The sequence below is a fragment of the Camelus dromedarius genome, chromosome 20 (genome assembly GCF_036321535.1).
Source record: "Camelus dromedarius isolate mCamDro1 chromosome 20, mCamDro1.pat, whole genome shotgun sequence".
Lineage (NCBI taxonomy): Eukaryota > Metazoa > Chordata > Mammalia > Artiodactyla > Camelidae > Camelus > Camelus dromedarius.
Genome location: NC_087455.1, coordinates 30917608 through 30935316, shown reverse-complemented (window position 1 = coordinate 30935316; position 17709 = coordinate 30917608). Strand labels below are relative to the sequence as shown.

Below are 17709 nucleotides of genomic sequence, written 5' to 3'. Positions count from 1 at the left end.
TCTGTAACACTTAGTAAAGAAAATGTATGTCATGTGCTAACAATGTTTGGCAGATAATAAACATACTCAGTGGTATCTTACTTTTTTATCTTTGATTACAATTGCTGAGACACAGCAGCGTTTGAAAAGTGCTATAATAACAGTTTGCTGTGAAAGCAGAGAAGCTGGAGAGACTCACACCACCTGGAAAGGTTGAGGCAGTCTTCCCAAAAAAGGTGACTTCTCTTTTGAACTTACCCTTTAGTGAATGCCTGCTATGTGTGGTCAGTACAATACCTGGTTCAATGTTGCAGCAGCTTTGTGGCTTGGGTATTAACATCCATGGTGTGAGAATGAGCATCCAGCAGAGACTGAGAGGACTGCTTGAAGTGTGAGCAGCCCACAGCACGAAGGATGCAGTTAAGGAAAGGACTTGTGAATAGTCTGAAAAGACCTTAAAGAGTACAGTATACCCATATATTTACATGTTAACGATAACGTATTTCTAGTAGGCAGAGTAATTTTTTCCATTTAATGTTGTATCAGAAACTAACATCTCATCAAACACTCATGGATCCTCCCTACAGTGTGTCAAGCACTGCGCTGTTCCTTGGTGCTACACAGAAGCAGAATGATAGGGCCCGTCCCTCCTGCATCCTTCACATGAATAATACATGAGACAGAGCTGCCCATCCCTGGGTATTTACTAGATGCCAGGCACTGTGCTGACCTCTTTAGGTACCTGAGCTCATTGAATTCTCATACTAACCTTTTGGGGTTGGATTTATTATCCCCATTTCACAGATGAGGTTATATACCCTTAGAGAGGTTTGTAATTTGTCCAGATTCATACAATTAGAAAGTGTCACCCTTCACCCTGCTTCTGTCTGGCTCCAAATCCTTTATATTGTGTTAACACTTTTCTGTTACCGCCACCACAGAGCATTTTAGTAGAAAATAATACATCCTAGAATAGAAATATAAGTACTAGGACCAGCAAGAAGGAAAAGCGTGCGAGCACAGTTCTCAGACAAGTGTCGTTTGTTCTGAGTCTTCACGTAGCTAAATGTCTGCCAGCTACAGCAAGCTCAGAAGGGGGCTCCAGGCAGGGAGACAGCATGGGAGAGATAGAACAGCTTAAAAGAGCGTGGTGTCTTCAAAGAACACGGATTAGTTGTTTTTGTTTCATATACCTAAGGTTGGATTTTTCTGACGACAGTGTGCCTTCCTCAACAACTTTAAGATCAATTAACAAAAAATATTATTTGAAAACTTTTAATAACTATCACATCATTGTCCTGAATTATTTAACTGTCCTCTAACATTTTCACAAGCAACTTATAATAATTTGTAGCATGTGGAAAAATAATACTGTATTTACCAAAATAAGAAAGAGTCTAAAAAATTAGAAGCAATACCCAATACTTTGGGGAGTATTCTTCCACTGCTGTTGGTAATGTAAATTAGTGCAGCCTTTTTGGAAAGGCACTGGCAATATTTGATAACCTTAAACTTTTTCATACCCATTACCTAGTAATTCCTGTCCTAAGAAAAATCTTACTCGGTTTGTCATAGATGTTGGCAAAAATTGAATACTTGAATGTCCAATTATATGAGAATAGTTGAACAAATGGTTCCTAACAGTCGATGAAATGTTACGCAGTTTTTTTTTTAATGACATTTATGAAGAGTATTATTAGCATGTTAAAAAATTGGGTAACAAATTGGTCTCTATGGTATGATTATAAACATAAAGGTGTAGGGGCAGGGAGGATAAAAGACCGAAAGGAAATACGCTGAAAGATCGCCACTGGTTATGTTTGGTGATAAAACGAGGGTTAGGAGGATTTTGTTCTTCTCTCAGATTTTCCATGATCTCTTTAATGAATCTGTATTACTTCAGTGAGAAAGCAAATGAATTATCTAGGTCTCAAATACAGTATCACAAACTGATGGTTGGGAGACTGAGAAAAAGGAACCAAAGAATCAAACTGGAGGTCTTGCAGTTGTGCTGCCAAAGTCATCCTAACTGCTGCCACCACCAAGTTGTTCTCTGTTCTCCACGGAGGCAGGATCACTTACATTTACCTTTGTTTCAAGCCCTATTGTAGTAAAGGAAAATAAACATCATTTGAATGGCATACCTGTATTTTAGATTACTTTTCTTTGTCCTTTAATTTAGAACCACTGACTTTTTCCTCTATTTCTTACTATCCAAAATACTATAAATCAATTTTATAATAAAATGGGTACACAATATAAACTACTCTTGCCTAAGATATAATTTTAACCAATAGTAATCATGATTTGTAAGCAATTTATTATACTACTTGGAAAAATCACTATAAAGAATACTAACCAATATAATTGTTTAAAAGGTATATTTTTAATATATACTGCTTCATATTAATCCAAAGAAAGAAAGTCTGGCACTGAAAAATATATTTTAATGATAGACATGCACATTTGATGATTTTTTGTTTTTGTTTTTTGCTTTTTTAATCTTTTATTTATTTTTTAGTTGAAGTACACTTACAATGTGCCAGTCTCTCATATATAGCACAAAATCCCAGTCATGCACAGACACATATATATTCATTTCATATTTTTTTCCATTGGGGGTTAAATTTGCTTTTCTTTTTACACATTTTTCATTGACTTATAATCATTTTACAATGTAGTGTCAAATTCCAGTGTAGAGCACAATTTTTCAGTTATACATGAACATACATATATATTCATTGTTACATTTTTTTCTCTGTGAGCTACCATAAGATCTTGTGTATATTTCCCTATGCTATACAGTATAATCTTGTTTATCTATTCTACAATTTTGAAATCCTGTCTGTCCCTTCCCACCCTCCGCCCCCTTGGCAACCACAAGTTTGTATTCTATTTCTATGAGTCTATTTCTGTTTTGTAGTTATGCTTTGTTTTATTGTGGGTTTTTTTGGGGTTTTTTTGTTTGTTTGTTTTTTAGATTCCATATATGAGCGATCTTATATGGTATTTTTCTTTCTCTTTCTGGCTTACTTCACTTAGAATGACATTCTCCAGGAGCATCCATGTTGCTGCAAATGGCATTATGTTGTCGGTTTTTATGGCTGAGTAGTATTCCATTGTATAAATATACCACATCTTTATCCAGTCATCCGTTGATGGACATTTAGGCTGTCTCCATGTCTTGGCTATTGTAAATAGTGCTGCTGTGAACATTGGGGTGCAGGTGTCATCCTGAAGTACGGTTCCTTCTGGATATATGCCCAGAGTGGGATTCCTGGGTCATACAGTAAGTCTATTCCTAGTCTTTTGAGGAATCTCCACACTGTTTTCCACAGTGGCTGCACCAAACTGCATTCCCACCAGCAGTGGAGGAGGGTTCCCCTTCCTCCACAGCCTCTCCAGCATTTGTCATTTGTAGATTTTTGAATGATGGCCATTCTGGCTGGTGTGAGGTGATACCTCATTGTAGTTTTGATTTGCATTTCTCTGGTAATTAATGATATGGAGCATTTTTTTCATATGCCTTTTGATCATTTGTATGTCTTCCTTGGAGAATTGCTTGTTTAGGTCTTTTGCCCATTTTTGGATTGGGTTGTTTGGTAGTTTCTTATTAAGTCGTATGAGCTGCTCATATATTATGGAGATCAAGCCTTTGTTGGTTTCATTTGCAAAAATTTTCTCCCATTCCGTAGGTTGTCTTTTTGTTTCACTTATGGTTTCCTTTGCTGTGCAGAAGCTTGTAAGTTTCATTAGGTCCCATTTGTTTATTCTTGCTTTCATTTCTATTGCTTGAGTAGACTGTTCTAGGAGAACATTTTTGAGGTGTATGTCAGATAATGTTTTGCCTATATTTTCTTCTAGGAGGTTTATTGTATCTTGTCTTATGTTTAAGTCTTTGATCCATTTTGAGTTGATTTTTGTGTATGGTGTAAGGGAGTATTCTAGCTTCATTGCTTTACATGCTGCTGTCCAGTTTTCCCAACACCATTTGCTGAAGAGACTGTCTTTATTCCATTGTATATTCTTGCCTCCTTTGTCGAAGATTAGTTGACCAAAAGTTTGTGGCTTCATTTCTGGGCTCTCTGTTCTGTTCCATTGGTCTATACGTCTGTTTTTGTACCAATACCATGCTGTCTTGATGACTGTAGCTCGATAGTATTGTTTGAAGTCTGGGAGAGTTATTCCTCCAGCTCTTTCTTTCTCTTCAGTAATGCTTTGGCAATTCTAGGTCTTTGATGGTTCCATATAAATTTTGTTATGATTTGTTCTAGTTCTGTGAAATATTTCCTGGGTAATTTGATAGGGATTGCATTAAAACTGTAGATTGCCTTGGACAGTGTGACCATTTTAACAATATTGATTCTTCCAATCCAAGAGCATGAGATATCTTTCCATTTTTTAAAGTCTTCTTTAATTTCCTTCATCAATGGTTTATAGTTTTCTGTGTATAATTCTTTCACCTCCTTGGTTAGATTTATTCCTAGGTATTTTATTACTTTGGGTGTTATTTTAAAGGGGATTGTTTCTTTAGTTTCTTTTTCTGTTGATTCATCGTTAGTGTAAAGAAATGCCACTGATTTTTGAATGTTAATCTTGTAACCCGCTACCTTGCTGAATTCTTCAGTCAGCTCTAGTAGTTTTTGTGTGGACCTTTTAGGGTTTTCTATATATAGTAACATGTCGTCAGCATATAGTGACACTTTTACCTCTTCTTTTCCAATTTGGATCCCTTTTATTTCTCTCTCTCTTGCCTGATTGCTGTGGCTAGGACTTCCAAGACTATGTTGTATAGGAGTAGTGAAAGTGGGCATCCTTCTCTTGTCCCAGATTTTAGTGGGAAGCTTTTGAGTTTTTCACCATTGAGTACTATGCTGGCTGTAGGTTTGTCATATATAGCTTTTATGATGTTGAGATATGTTCCCTCTATACCCACTTTGGTGAGAGTTTTTATCATCAATGGGTGTTGAACTTTATCAAATGCTTTTTCTGCATCTGTTGAGATGACAATGCGGTTTTTGTCCTTTCTCTTGTTGATGTGATGTATTACATTGATTGATTTGCGTTTGTTGAACCACCCTTGTGTCCCTGGGATGAACCACACCTGGCCATGATGTATAATCTTTTTTATGTGTTGTTGGATTCTATTTGCTAATATTTTGGTGAGGATTTTGGCGTCTATGTTCATCAGTAATATTGGCCTATAATTCTCTTTTTTGGTAGTGTCTTTGCCTGGTTTTGGTATGAGGGTGATGGTGGCTTCATAGAATGAGTTTGGGAGTATTCCCTCCTTTTCAGTCTTCTGGAAGAGTTTGAGAAGGACTGGTATGAGTTCTTCTTTGTATGTTTGGTAGAATTCCCCAGTGAAGCCATCCGGTCCTGGACTTTTATTTGTAGGGAGGTTTTTTATTGCTATTTCGATTTCATTTCTAGTGGTTGGTTTGTTCAAGTGGTCAGTTTCTTCTTGGTTCAGTCTTGGTGGACTGTATGTTTCAGGAAACTTGTCCATCTCCTCTAGGTTATCCAGTTTGGTTCCATATAGTTTTTCATAATATTCTCATATAATATTCTGTATTTCTATTTTATTTGTTGTAATTTCTCCATTTTCCTTCCTTATTTTGCTAATTTGTGCTCTCGCTTTCTTCTTTGTGAGTTTGGCCAGAGGTTTGTCGATTTTATTTACTTTTTCAAAAAACCAGCTATTGGTTTGGTTGAATTTTTTCTTTGGTTTTTTAAATCTCTATTTTATTTATTTCCTCCCTGATCTTTATAATTTCCTTCCTTCTGCTGCCTTTTGGGGGTTTTTTGTTCTTCTTTTTCTAGTTCTTTTAGTTGGTGTGTTAAATTGTTTATTTGAGATTGTTCTTTTTTGAGGAAGGCCTGTATTGCTATAAACTTCCCTCTTAGCACTGCCTTTGCTGTGTCCCATAAATTTTGTGTGGTTGTGCTTTCATTTTCATTTGTCTCAAGGTATTTTTTGATTTCCTCATTTACCCATTGGTTTTTTTAATAGCATATTGTTTAATCTCCATGCTTTCCTTTTGTTCTCCTTTGTTTCTCTGTTGTTGATTTCTAGTTTCATGGCATTGTGGTCAGTAAAGATGCTTGAGATAATTTCTATCTTCTTAAAATTGTTGAGGTTTCTTTTGTGCCCAAGTACATGATCAGTCCTGGAAAATGTTCCATGTGCACTTGAAAAGAATGTATATCCTATTTTTGGGGGGTGTAATGCTCTGAAAATATCCACCAAATCTAGTTTTTCTATTGTATTAGTTTCTCTGTTGCCTTACTTATTTTCTGTCTGAAAGATCTGTCTAGTGATGTTAATGTGGTGTTAAAATCTCCAACTATGATTGTATTCCCATCAATATCCCCCTTTATCTCTGTTAGTAATTGTTTTATGTATTTAGGTGCTCCTATATTGGGTGTATATATATTAATGAGTGTAATATCCTCATCTTGTATTACTCCTTTAATCATTATGAAATGTCCTTCTTTATCTGTCTTTATGGCCTTTGTTTTAAAGTCTATTTTGTCTGAAATCAACTGCTACACCTGCTTTTTTGGCTTTTCCATTTGCATGGAATATCCTTTTCCATCCTTTCACTCTCAATGTTATATGTGTCCTTCTCCCTAAAGTGGGTCTCTTGTATGCAGCATATTGAAGGTTCTTGCATTATTATCCAGTCTGCCACTCTGTGTCTTTTGACTGGAGCATTTAGTCCATTAACATTTACAGTAATTAATGATAGATGTGTGTTTATTGCCATTTTGAACTTATCTTTGCAGTTGATTTGGTATTTTCCCTTTGTTCCTTTCTTCTTCCTTTTGTGGTTTGGCAATTTTCCATTGTATTATGATGGATTTTATCTAGTTTTTGTGACTCCCTTGTAAGTTTTTGGCTTGTGGTTACCCTTTTCTGTAAGTCTATTAGCCCTTTACTATATCTCAAACCCATCCTACCGAAAACAAAAAATTTTAAAAAGAAAGAAAAAAAATACTCTATATTTTCTTGCTTCCCTCTCCCACTCTTAATGATTTAGATGTCTTCTTTTACAATTTCGTCTTTATTTGTAATTCATGAGTTATCACCTTTCCAGTTATGAGTTTCTCATTTCTGTAGCATCCTGCTGCTTTTCTATTTAGAGTAGACTTTTTAATATTTCTTTTAGCATGGGTTTAGTGTTGCTAAACTCTTTTAGTTCTTGCTTGTCTGTGAAATTCTTTATCTCTCCTTCTATCCTAAAGGATAGCCTTGCTGGATAAAGTATCCTAGGCTGCATCTTTTTTTCATTCAGGACTTTGAATATATCTTGCCACTCCCTTCTGGCCTGTAGTGTTTGTGTAGAGAAATCAGCTGAGAGCCTTATGGGGGTTCCCTTGTAACTCACTCTTTGCTTTTCTCTTGCTGCCTTTAGGATCATTTCTTTATCCTTGACTCTGGCCATCTTGATTATGATATGTCTTGGTGTGGGTCTGTTTGGGTTCTTCCTGTTTGGGATCCTTTGAACTTCCTGTACTTGGATATCTGATTCCTTTTTTAAGTTTGGGAAGTTTTCAGTCATGATTTCTTCAAAAACCTTTTCAATCCCCTTTGATCTTTCTTCCCCTTCTGGGACCCCTATTGTGCGAAAATTGGCATGCTTTATATTATCCCATGGGTCCCTTATGTTGCTTTCATTTGTTTTTATTTGGTTATCTTGCAGTTGTTCTGATTGGGTGCTTTCTGTTGTCCTGTCTTCTAGGTCACTAATTCGTTCCTCTGCATTATCTAGTCTGCTTTGCATCGCCTTTAGATCCGTTCTCATCTCAACCAATGAGTTTACCAATTTCTCCTTGGCTTTTCTTTATAGCTTCTATTTCATTTTTGACATATTTTATATCTCTAAACACTATCTCTTTTAGTTCCTTCAATACTTTGATCACTCCTTTTTTGAAATCTTGATCTAGTAGGGTGTCGATGTCTATTTCATTGATTGTTCTTTTAATTGGGAATAGTTTCTCTGCTTCTTCATCTTGCTCATATCTCTCTGGCACTGTGGCTTATGGAGTATCAGTTATCTATTGTGGTCCTTAAAGGAGTTTATTTATTTATCTATCTAATGCCTATGTAGGAATAAAACTTAAAAAGAAAAAGAAGAGAGAGAGAAAGAGAATTTTAAAAGAAGGGAGAAAAAAAGGTTTGAAAACAGTGTATAATCAATTATAGAAGTGCAGTTTGAATCAGACTAGCATTCGAGTTTAGACGTCTCTTTTAAAAACCCTTAAAAAAAAAAAAAAGGAAAAAAGATCAAAAACCGATATTTGAAGTCTATTTATAATCAATAACAGGATCTCAAAACCAAAAGACATGAAAATGAAATCAGGCGGATTTTTTAAGGAATAATAATAATATAACTACTTTAAAAGAAAAATTTAAAAAGGAATTAAAACTAGAAGCATACACAATTGTTTAGATAGTAGAAATTAAAAAGGTAATAGAAAATAGAACAGATAAAAAAGATAAAGAGAGAATTCTAAGAGAAGGGAGGAAAAAAAGGTTTGAAAACAGTGTCTAATCAATTATAGAAGGGCAATTTGAATCAGACTAGCATTCGAATTTAGACATCTTTTTAAAAACCCTTAAAAAAAAAGGAAAAAAGATCAAAAAATATTTGAAACCTCTTTATAATCAATAACAGGAGATCAAACCCAAAGGAAATGAAAATGAAATCAGGTGGATTTTTTAAAAATAATATAACTACTTTAATAAAAGAAAAATTTTAAAGGAATTAAAACTAGAAGTATATACAGTTGTTTAGAAAGTAGAAATTAAAAAGGTAATAAAAATAGAACAAATAAAAAAATATAAAGAGAATTTTGAAAAGGGGTAGGAAAAAAGGTTTGAAAACTGTATAATGAATAATTGAAGAGCAAGTTGAAGCAGAATAACAGTCGGGTTGAGACATCTCTTAAAAACCTTTAAAAAAGGAGAAAAGAGGAAAAAATACATTTGAAACCTGTGTATAACCAATAACAGGAGATCAAAACCAAGAGAGATAAAAATGACATGACGTGCATTTTTTAAAATAATAATACTTTAAAAGAAAATTTTTAAAGGGATTAAAACTGGGAGGATATATAATTGTTTAAAAAGTAAAAATTAAAAAGGTAATAGAAAATACAACAGGTAAAAACAGATTTTAAAAAAAAAGGTGGGGGGATGTTCTCCTGGAGACTGTGTGCTCTTAATGAGAAGTCTTTGTGTCTTCCTGTTTCCCGAACTCAGCTTGCTGTTTCCAATGGCCCTCTGTTGGCGCCCCCGCCTCTCCTCGCGGAAGACCTTCCGTGGGTTTTCAGAGATGGGGGTATGCGCCCTTCCCCCCAGGGCACATCAGCCGTGATGTTTTATGGGGGGCCCAGGTTTTTCTGCCCTGTGCACCCACTCATCCATGTTGCGCAGCACCCTGCAGTTCCCTGGGGCTGCCTCAGTGCAGCTGTCTCTGTCCTCCGACCGGCTCAGGCAGCCTGTCCGAGCCCCCAGCCCCCAGCTCCCGGCTCGGGTCTCGGGCTTGGTGTCGCAGGGACCCTCTGTGCCCGTTTAACTTAGTTCTGTCGGTCAAGAGCTGCTCCATACAGATCCGAGACTCGGAGGCTCCCGCTCCGTGCCGCTGGCCTCTCCGTTGGAGAGGGGAGACCCAGCGTTGGAGAGGGGAGACCCAGCGAACGATCTAGTCCTTCTTTGCCGCTCCCTCCCCGTGGGTTCAGTCCCTCACTGTTTTGCCTTTTCGTCTTTTTTCCTTTCTCCTACCAGATTTTTGGCTTCTTTGTCTTTTGAACAGGACAATGTTCTGTCTGAGTTCCGCAGGTGCTCTGGTTGGCTGACTGGGTCCGTGGATGTGAGTCTTGTTGTATCTGTGGGAGAGGGTGAGCCACGAGCGTCCTACTACTCTGCCATCTTCGCCTCGTTCCTACATTTGATGTTTTTTTCTCAAGTGTTGCCTTGGCATTTTAATAAGAATAATTTGTTTTGAATGGGCACCTACTTTGTTTTCCTGATTACCCTGTTAGAAGTTAGACTGGACCCATTTTTAACATGTTTCTGTAACATTTGTATAGTAACATTTGGAATGTAACTAGTTTAAAATGTTTTATTATTTTTCCTTACAGATCTCTAAGCAAGAACAGAAGAAAACGGATACATTTGATGGAAGCATGGCTGAAACCTCGTCTCGGTACAGTGGTGCTCAGGATAGTGGAATTGGCAGTGACAGCGTTAAAATCAGGATAGTGCAAATAGAGCAGCACAGTGGTACCAGTCAGCATCGCATTGCCCGCCCCTCCCGCCAGTCATCAATTGTGAAAAACCTAAATTTTATTCCTTTTGACATATTTATTACTGCAAGTAGAATCTCACTGATGACCTATTCCTGTACGGCCTTACCCTCATCGAAATCGCAAGAGCAAAAGGATAATGAAAAAACAGGCAAGAGTTCATTAAATCTCCCAGAAGTTGATTCAGATGTTGCTAAGCCCAGCCAAGCATGTATTTCCATGGTAACAGCAGAAGATCTCTTAAGCAGCAGTGTATCTTTTCCTTCAGGGAAAAAAGTCGGGGTCATCTCCCTTGAAAGTCTTCACGCATCCGCAAGGTCATCTGCTAGACAGGCACTTGGCATAACTATCGTTCGGCAGCCTGGGCGAAGAGGAGCCGGTGACTTGCAGCTAGAACCGTTTTTGTACTTTATTGTGTCCCAGCCTTCTTTGCTTCTGAGTTGTCACCACAGAAAGCAGCGAGTGGAAATATCTATTTTTGATGCTGTGCTTAAAGGGGTGGCTTCTGATTACAAATGTACAGGTAAGAGCCTTCAGATTTACTGGGGTGCTAATAACTACTACTACAAATTAAGTTTTATTCCCAAAGCTTCAAGATTGATCAAACAGAAAACAGCTGGCAGGCCAGACAAGATTTCTTTTCTCTGCAGAATATGTAAATATGTAAAGTTCATATCCCACAGCTGAGTCGTGTTTAAGTAAATGTTTGAAATGGAAAAAGGGTTAGCCTAGTGTTCTTACCATGCCTCTGAATATTCATTTGTTTTCAGAAGCTAAATGAAACAGGGACTGTCTCTGGGCTAAATGCTTAACAATTTCCAGTGATTAGGGAGCAAAGTTGTCTTTTTTTTTTTTTTTTTTTTCATATTAATGGCCCATAGGTGGTATGTTTTCCATGTTAATGCAACTATTTGGATAAAAAAAGAAAAATCTTAGAAAGCGAAGTTTATTGTTTTGGTATTCTTTTGCTCTAGTCATCTTGCTGTAACAGCATAATATGAAATGTATTCGAGAAGGTTTATTAGTAAAGTAAGATTTTTATACATGTTCAATGAGCATGTTTATTAGCCATATTGGCCAGCTGGCTCTTGTTGTCCCATCCACACCTTCCTTATGACCAGAGAGCATCATATATTATAAGCATTATATATAACTTCTGAAGCTTCTTGCCTACTGAAACTAGGAAAGTGATCGGGGTACAGATTTAAGACATACAGGCTGTTAATTAACAAAAGATAATGGAAACAGGGCCAAACAAGATATAGGGACCTTTTCCCTGAGGTAAGGTAGAATTAGAAATATGGCTGCAAAGACCACCCAGAGAAGGTAGCTGGATCATCTAAAATTCGACATTGGAAGGGGGCCCTAGCAAGCTCAGGTATAATTCAGGCATTTTATTGTTCTCAGGTGGTCCCGTCTAGCAGATGGAAGACAGCAGTGAGGCATTTGGAGAATTTGTCCAGTTTGGAAGTCAGCCTGGTTCGTTCTTGGCATCAGGGAGAACCGTTTTACATGGCAAGATTTTGGAGAGTAGATGGCAGGTGTGAGGATCAGGATTCAGCCCAAGGAAGTAGGGTCAAAGGAGCCCTTGGCTTTTGCTGAGGTACAGTTGAAGTCCTCCGCTTTAGAAAGGGGTAATTGGTCAGTTGCTAAGAAGGAATAACCTAGAGTTACCTCCTGGGCTGCCTGCTGGCCCTCTCTCTGTCAGTGTGCTGGAGCTGGCTCATACTGGCTCAAAAGAGCTGTTAAATTTTTAGGAACTTTGAAAGACAGTTGTTAAACCACTGGTAGTTTAAATCGGCCATAGTGAGAGTATTTACGCCACAGATACTGGCAAATGCTATCAATCAGCTCTCCTACTCTGAGAGCCAGTTGTTAAACATTTACCAGTAACCACTGCCTCCCTTCTTCAAGCATGTTCTCATTTACTGAGTGCCTACAATATAACAGGTACTTCTGGGAGCCTGGAGATGGGATTGGTGCTGAGGTAGTTGGTGTTATGTGATTCAAGGACTCATGCCTGCATACCTGATACCTGTTTGGGTGTCTGCTGAGCATGGGCAAAAGGTAGGTGTAGGATTGGGAAAATAAATTTCAGTTCCAAGCCCCTCCTTAAGTGCTTTCTGCTGTGGTTGGTTTTATGGCTGTGTGGCGTCAGCAGCCTCTACAATACATAATGATACTAAGTTCAGCAGAGTTATCAGGGTTCATAGCAAATGTGTGCATTTGAATTATAACTGGTTCCTAGGTTGAAATAACAAAATATTTTTTGTTTAAAAAAAAAAAACCTTTGTATGTAGAGCAAGATGGAACCTAATTTTAGTAGATGAAGCTTAGAGTGAAGTTTATGGGCCAGATTCAGTATAGGGGATTACGTGTGGGAGGAAAATGTCTTAACATACGTCCCACAGAGCATCCTTTGCGTAATACTGTTGTGGATCCCTTTCCTTATACAGAAAGCATCTACTTGGACATTTATACTATCCAAGTAAAGAGTTAATCAATATAAATTATCATGTTTCTTTAAAATGAATTTAGTGATTTGGAAAAATTTGTCAGAAGCAAGCAGTTAAAATATAATGGCTAAAAAATGCAACTAGCAATTATTGAGAATTCAGTCTGTGCCAGGAATCATGCTAACTGCTTTAAATGCATGATCTCATTTGATCCTCATGGGATTAAATGGGAAATATGTTCCCATCTCACATTCTGTGTTTTAACTGGTGAATTTGTACATATGTGTCCATGATGTGGCTACACAGTACAGCCTCTCCTAATCATATGACAAACCTGAGCTGAAATTCTAACTCTTGTCACTGTCAAGATGTGTACCTGTCTATATTGTAGGGTGATTGTGAAATTGAAAAGAGATAATTCATGAATGTACTTAGCATTGAGTCTGGCGAGTATTAGACCCTCACAAATGTTTGCTGCTTCTGCTTTAGCTGTTCTGTAGTAGGAAGATGACCAAACCAGGAGCAGAAAGCCTGCGATTTAATATTGGCCCTGCTATTAACTAGCAAAGTGATCTTAGCCAGGCAGTTCACTTCTTTGGGTTTCTGTTTCCTTAGGTATAAAATGCGATGATTATAATAGATACTAACAAGGTCCATTCCAGTTCTAAAGTTTTATCCTTCTGTAATATGGAATGCATCTCCCCATACTCACCTTTCTAAAAATATTTAAACTAGCTTTGGCTTCAGGGAGTTGACATCTCTAAGCCACCTATCAGATAAAATTTATTTTGACTTGTTTTAAAGATGCAGATTTTCTTCTGATATTCTGTTGGAGCACTGATTAGTTAATTCAATATTTTAAATACATAAATGTGTATTAATTGTTAATGAAGCTATTTTTCAAAAACTGATTGGGGAATTTCTATTTTGAATTGGTTCAGTTGAATGAACTATCCGAGTCCCATTATCAATTTAGTTTATCCAGAAACACTTCATGTAGCACTTTTCTACCCAGAACAAAACAGTGTTCCGTGTCCAGGATTCTTCTGAAGCCCTGCAATAGTTACCATGTGGGTAAGAAAAAAGAAAAAAGTAAAAAGTATAAATAACTGTAATGTTAGTATCCACACAGGGGAGGAGCAGTAAGGTGGAGATGGCCTTTCACAATTCTAAAGTGAAGGACTACTTACAGTGTCTTAATTGGAGGGACAAAAAGGGACAGCACTGGAAAGCTTACTTTCTGAGAAAGGTCAGGGAAAAGTTAAAGGCATCATAAGCAAAAAATGAAAGGAGTAATATATTAGATCTTCCTGTAGTGTTCATACTTTCCTGATACTAAAATTCATCCTCTTTTATAAGGTAACTCAAGTGGCAGTCAGCCAATAGCAGTTTTAGCATATATGTGCATTTCATTCATTGCCCAGTTTCAGCATTTCAGACACGCCTGAGGTTGTTATGGAGATAATAGGTTTTCTTTTTAAAGAGGAGAAAAACATTTGATTGTTAAAAAAAAAAAAATCCAGCACAACAGTTTGTAATTGTTAACTGTTTTATGTGGAAGTCACAGGCCATTATTACATGTGTTCATGATCCTTTGTATGGAAATCATATGGAACTAAAAGTAAACAAAGGATTTTGTTTCACTCTTTAAAAAGACTTATCATGTTCAGAGGATAATTTCCAAAAAATCATAATTCTTATATAAACAGAAAATGAACATGTCAAAGATTTTGTTTAACTCATTAATTAATGAGGGAACCAATAAGAATGTTACAAAGGAATTCACAGTGCAGGAGACCTCTAAGGCCCTAGTCGTCTCAGAAATTTTGATTCTCTAATTCATTAAGATAATAAAAATGGTACGAGCCACTTCATCCTTGATTTTATTCATTGATAAAGCATGGCTCTGGGTAATTCTAAAAAGATGGAAGTATTTTTAACATGAGATTATGAGGATGTGGTTTTTATTTGACATATTCAGGAGACTGCAGTGAAGACCCTGAAAGCAAATACTAAAAATCCTTTGAACTTTGTTAGAATATGGTGTAATAGCTCAAGGTAACTACTTTAAATTAATCAGCATGGTTTTTAAAATCACACCCTCCTGTTTTGTACAATCATCTTGACATTAGTTTAGAATGAACTTCTAATCCCTGGTGTGCTTTCATTTCTAGATCCAGACAGTCTTTAGGACTAGTCTTTCATATACTTCATTTGAACCCTGGCTAATTATCAGACCTGTTCAAAATGAGGAGGAATTGGTAATAAGACCCAGTTCTGTCCTTCAGGCATGTCCCATCATTTAATAATTACACTTATTATGATTAATGATGAAAGTTGAACAGAATATGGGTCTTCATGATATGGAGGGCTGTGAAACACTTAAAGTTAAGTAAGAGCTGTAACTTCCGGAGAAGCGATTTAGAAAAGCTTAGTAAGATTTGTATGAAATGACTTAAGGAAAGCTGCTTGGATTTTGAGGAATGATACAGAACTAGTCTTCAGAGTTTTTTTTTTTTTTTTTAAGTAGTAGTAGATTCAGCTCTAGCTGCAATTCAGAATAATTTTATTATTCTATTTATCTATTTGCTCTTTGGCTGTATGTCTTAAAATGTATTTTAGTGTTTGCTCTGAGGTTTTGAATATGCTTACTTAGTCTTTCACAGTCAGTATATTTACACATACTGAAAACCCTACTAGATAAGATTTTGATCTTTGTTTCAATAATCTGACATATTTTAAAGAACTAAAGAAGAAAAAACTAGTATATTTTGTATTTCCCAGGTACTTACCATGTCCAGAATGCTTCCTTCTTTCCTAAAGTTCTGAGTTTTCCTCTGGAAATTAAGAACTTCCTTTAGCATTTCTTTTAGAGCAGGCCTGCTAGCAACAAGTTGTCTTAGTTTTCCATCATCTGGGAGTATTTTATTTTCTCTCCCTCTCATTCCCAAAGGATATTTTTGCTGGATATAGAATTCTAGGTTGACGTTTCTTTCAGCACTTTAGAGGTATCGTTCCACCATCTTTTACCCTCTGTGGTTTCTGATGAGAAATTCATGGTAGTTCCAGTCATTGTTTCTGTATCTGTAATGTGTTTTCCTCTAGCTGCTTTCAAGTTTTTCTACTTTATCTTTGGTTTTCTGTAGGCTTATTATATGATGTGTCTGAGCTTGATTTCTTTGAATTTATCCTGTTAGAGGTTCTCTGAATTTCTTGACTTTGTAAATATTTTCTTAACTAAATTTAGGAACTTTTTGGCTATTATTTTCTAAATATTTTTCTGTACCAATCTTTATCCTCTCCTTTCAGGACTCCAGAGTTAAACCTTTGTATATTATCCCTCAGATCCATGAGACTCCATTCATTATTTTTTCTTTTCTCCTACCTGTTCTTCACATTGGATAATTTCTATTGGATTTTTCTGTTCTAAATTTTTTTCTTTGTAGTTTCTATTTCTCTTCTGAGAACTTCTATATTTCCATTCATTTCTAGCGCGCTTACCTTTACATCATGAAACATAGTTATAGTACTCCCACAAAGCCTTAAATGCTTATGTCACTGACACCACAGCACAGCCATTGCACTACCTCTTCACTACACACACACACACACACACACACACACAGCCCACCCTTGGGGCAAAACCAGGAGAGAAGAAAAGAAAAATAAAAAGCAGCTGGTTTCCTCAACAGTCTTGAAACCACAGGGGCCGTATCTTCCAGACAGGATTTCTGTTGGACTTGGGGCTGTTCCTGCCCAACAACTTAGGACTCACTGTCAAGTCAAAGTTACAAGAAAAAAGAGGAAAAACAAAACAAAGTAGAGAACTCACCACTATGGGGTCATATCTACAAGTTTAACTCCCCTCCCCAGTCTGCATTGTTCTTGTTTATTGTGGGCTTTTTTTTTGGGGGGGGGGGTTGGTTGAGTTTTTAATTCAAGCAACATGAGAGTTGGACTGCAGTGAGCTTACTCCAATTTTGGCTGGCACCAGAATTCCTGCAATTTTAAGATAATAAAAATATTTTCTAGTCTATTAGTGGAGGCATAGTTTTCTGAGAAACTTAATACAGGATTTCCTCCAAGAGTGATACTTTAATATCTTTACATCTCTGAGCACAGATCACTTAAATATATTGTAATGAATAATTACTGCTCCCAGGGAGTTGTCAGCATTAACTGAATTCTGCCCATGTCCCCATTAAGCAAAGTACATATGCAAATACTCAAAGGGTGGTAATAATGTCCTCACAGTGTGTTCCTTAGGGATATTCTTTCATATATTATAAAATCAAGTTAGAAGAGGAAATGCTGTGAAACTCATTGTTCCTCATGTCGATCTGCCTTCTCAACACGTGTGGCTAGTATATATACATATGTGCATATCATATATACCATTTATACACATATATATTTAAAAACCAAAATTCTACATTTACCCAGAATTAAATGGAATCAATATTTATACCTATATCTATATCTTAACCCAAAGTGAAATAAGAATGAGGAGAATTGCTTTTGATTTTGAAAGTGTTATTAATAAAGTATAAGGCGGGAGGATATAGCTCAGTGGTAGAGTGTGTGCTTAGCTTGCACAAGGTCCTGGGTTCAATCCCCAGTACCTCCATTAAAAAGAAAATAAATAAACCTAATTACCTCCCCCTGATTTTTTTTAACTTAAAATATATATAATAAAACTTAAAAATATATATAATAAAAAATAAAGTATAATTGCCAATCTGTGTAACTTATGATCTTAAATTATGCCAGCTCTACCTGAAAGAATGTATATGGTGCTTTGTGTTACACTCCACAGTTTTTTAAAAATGGCAGATTATTTTTTGAAATCTGAATTATCGACTTGCATTTCTTTTATGACTATTAATACTAATTACCTATAGATGATTTTCCATATGGTCCAAGCAGATAGTACATCGGTGAGTTAACAAGTTTCTTTTTA

The 17709-nt window shown here is 36.5% G+C and overlaps 1 protein-coding gene across 5 annotated transcripts in view; it reads left to right on the top strand.

The window, feature by feature from the left end:
* Positions 1–17709, top strand: part of VPS13B (vacuolar protein sorting 13 homolog B) — a 626989-nt gene that overhangs the window by 426789 nt on the left and 182491 nt on the right. For all 5 annotated transcript variants that reach the window (XM_064476933.1, XM_064476934.1, XM_064476932.1 and 2 more), the window contains exon 34: positions 10129–10816. In XM_064476933.1, the coding sequence (XP_064333003.1) occupies positions 10129–10816 (688 nt within the window). The remainder of the gene's footprint in view (positions 1–10128; positions 10817–17709) is intronic.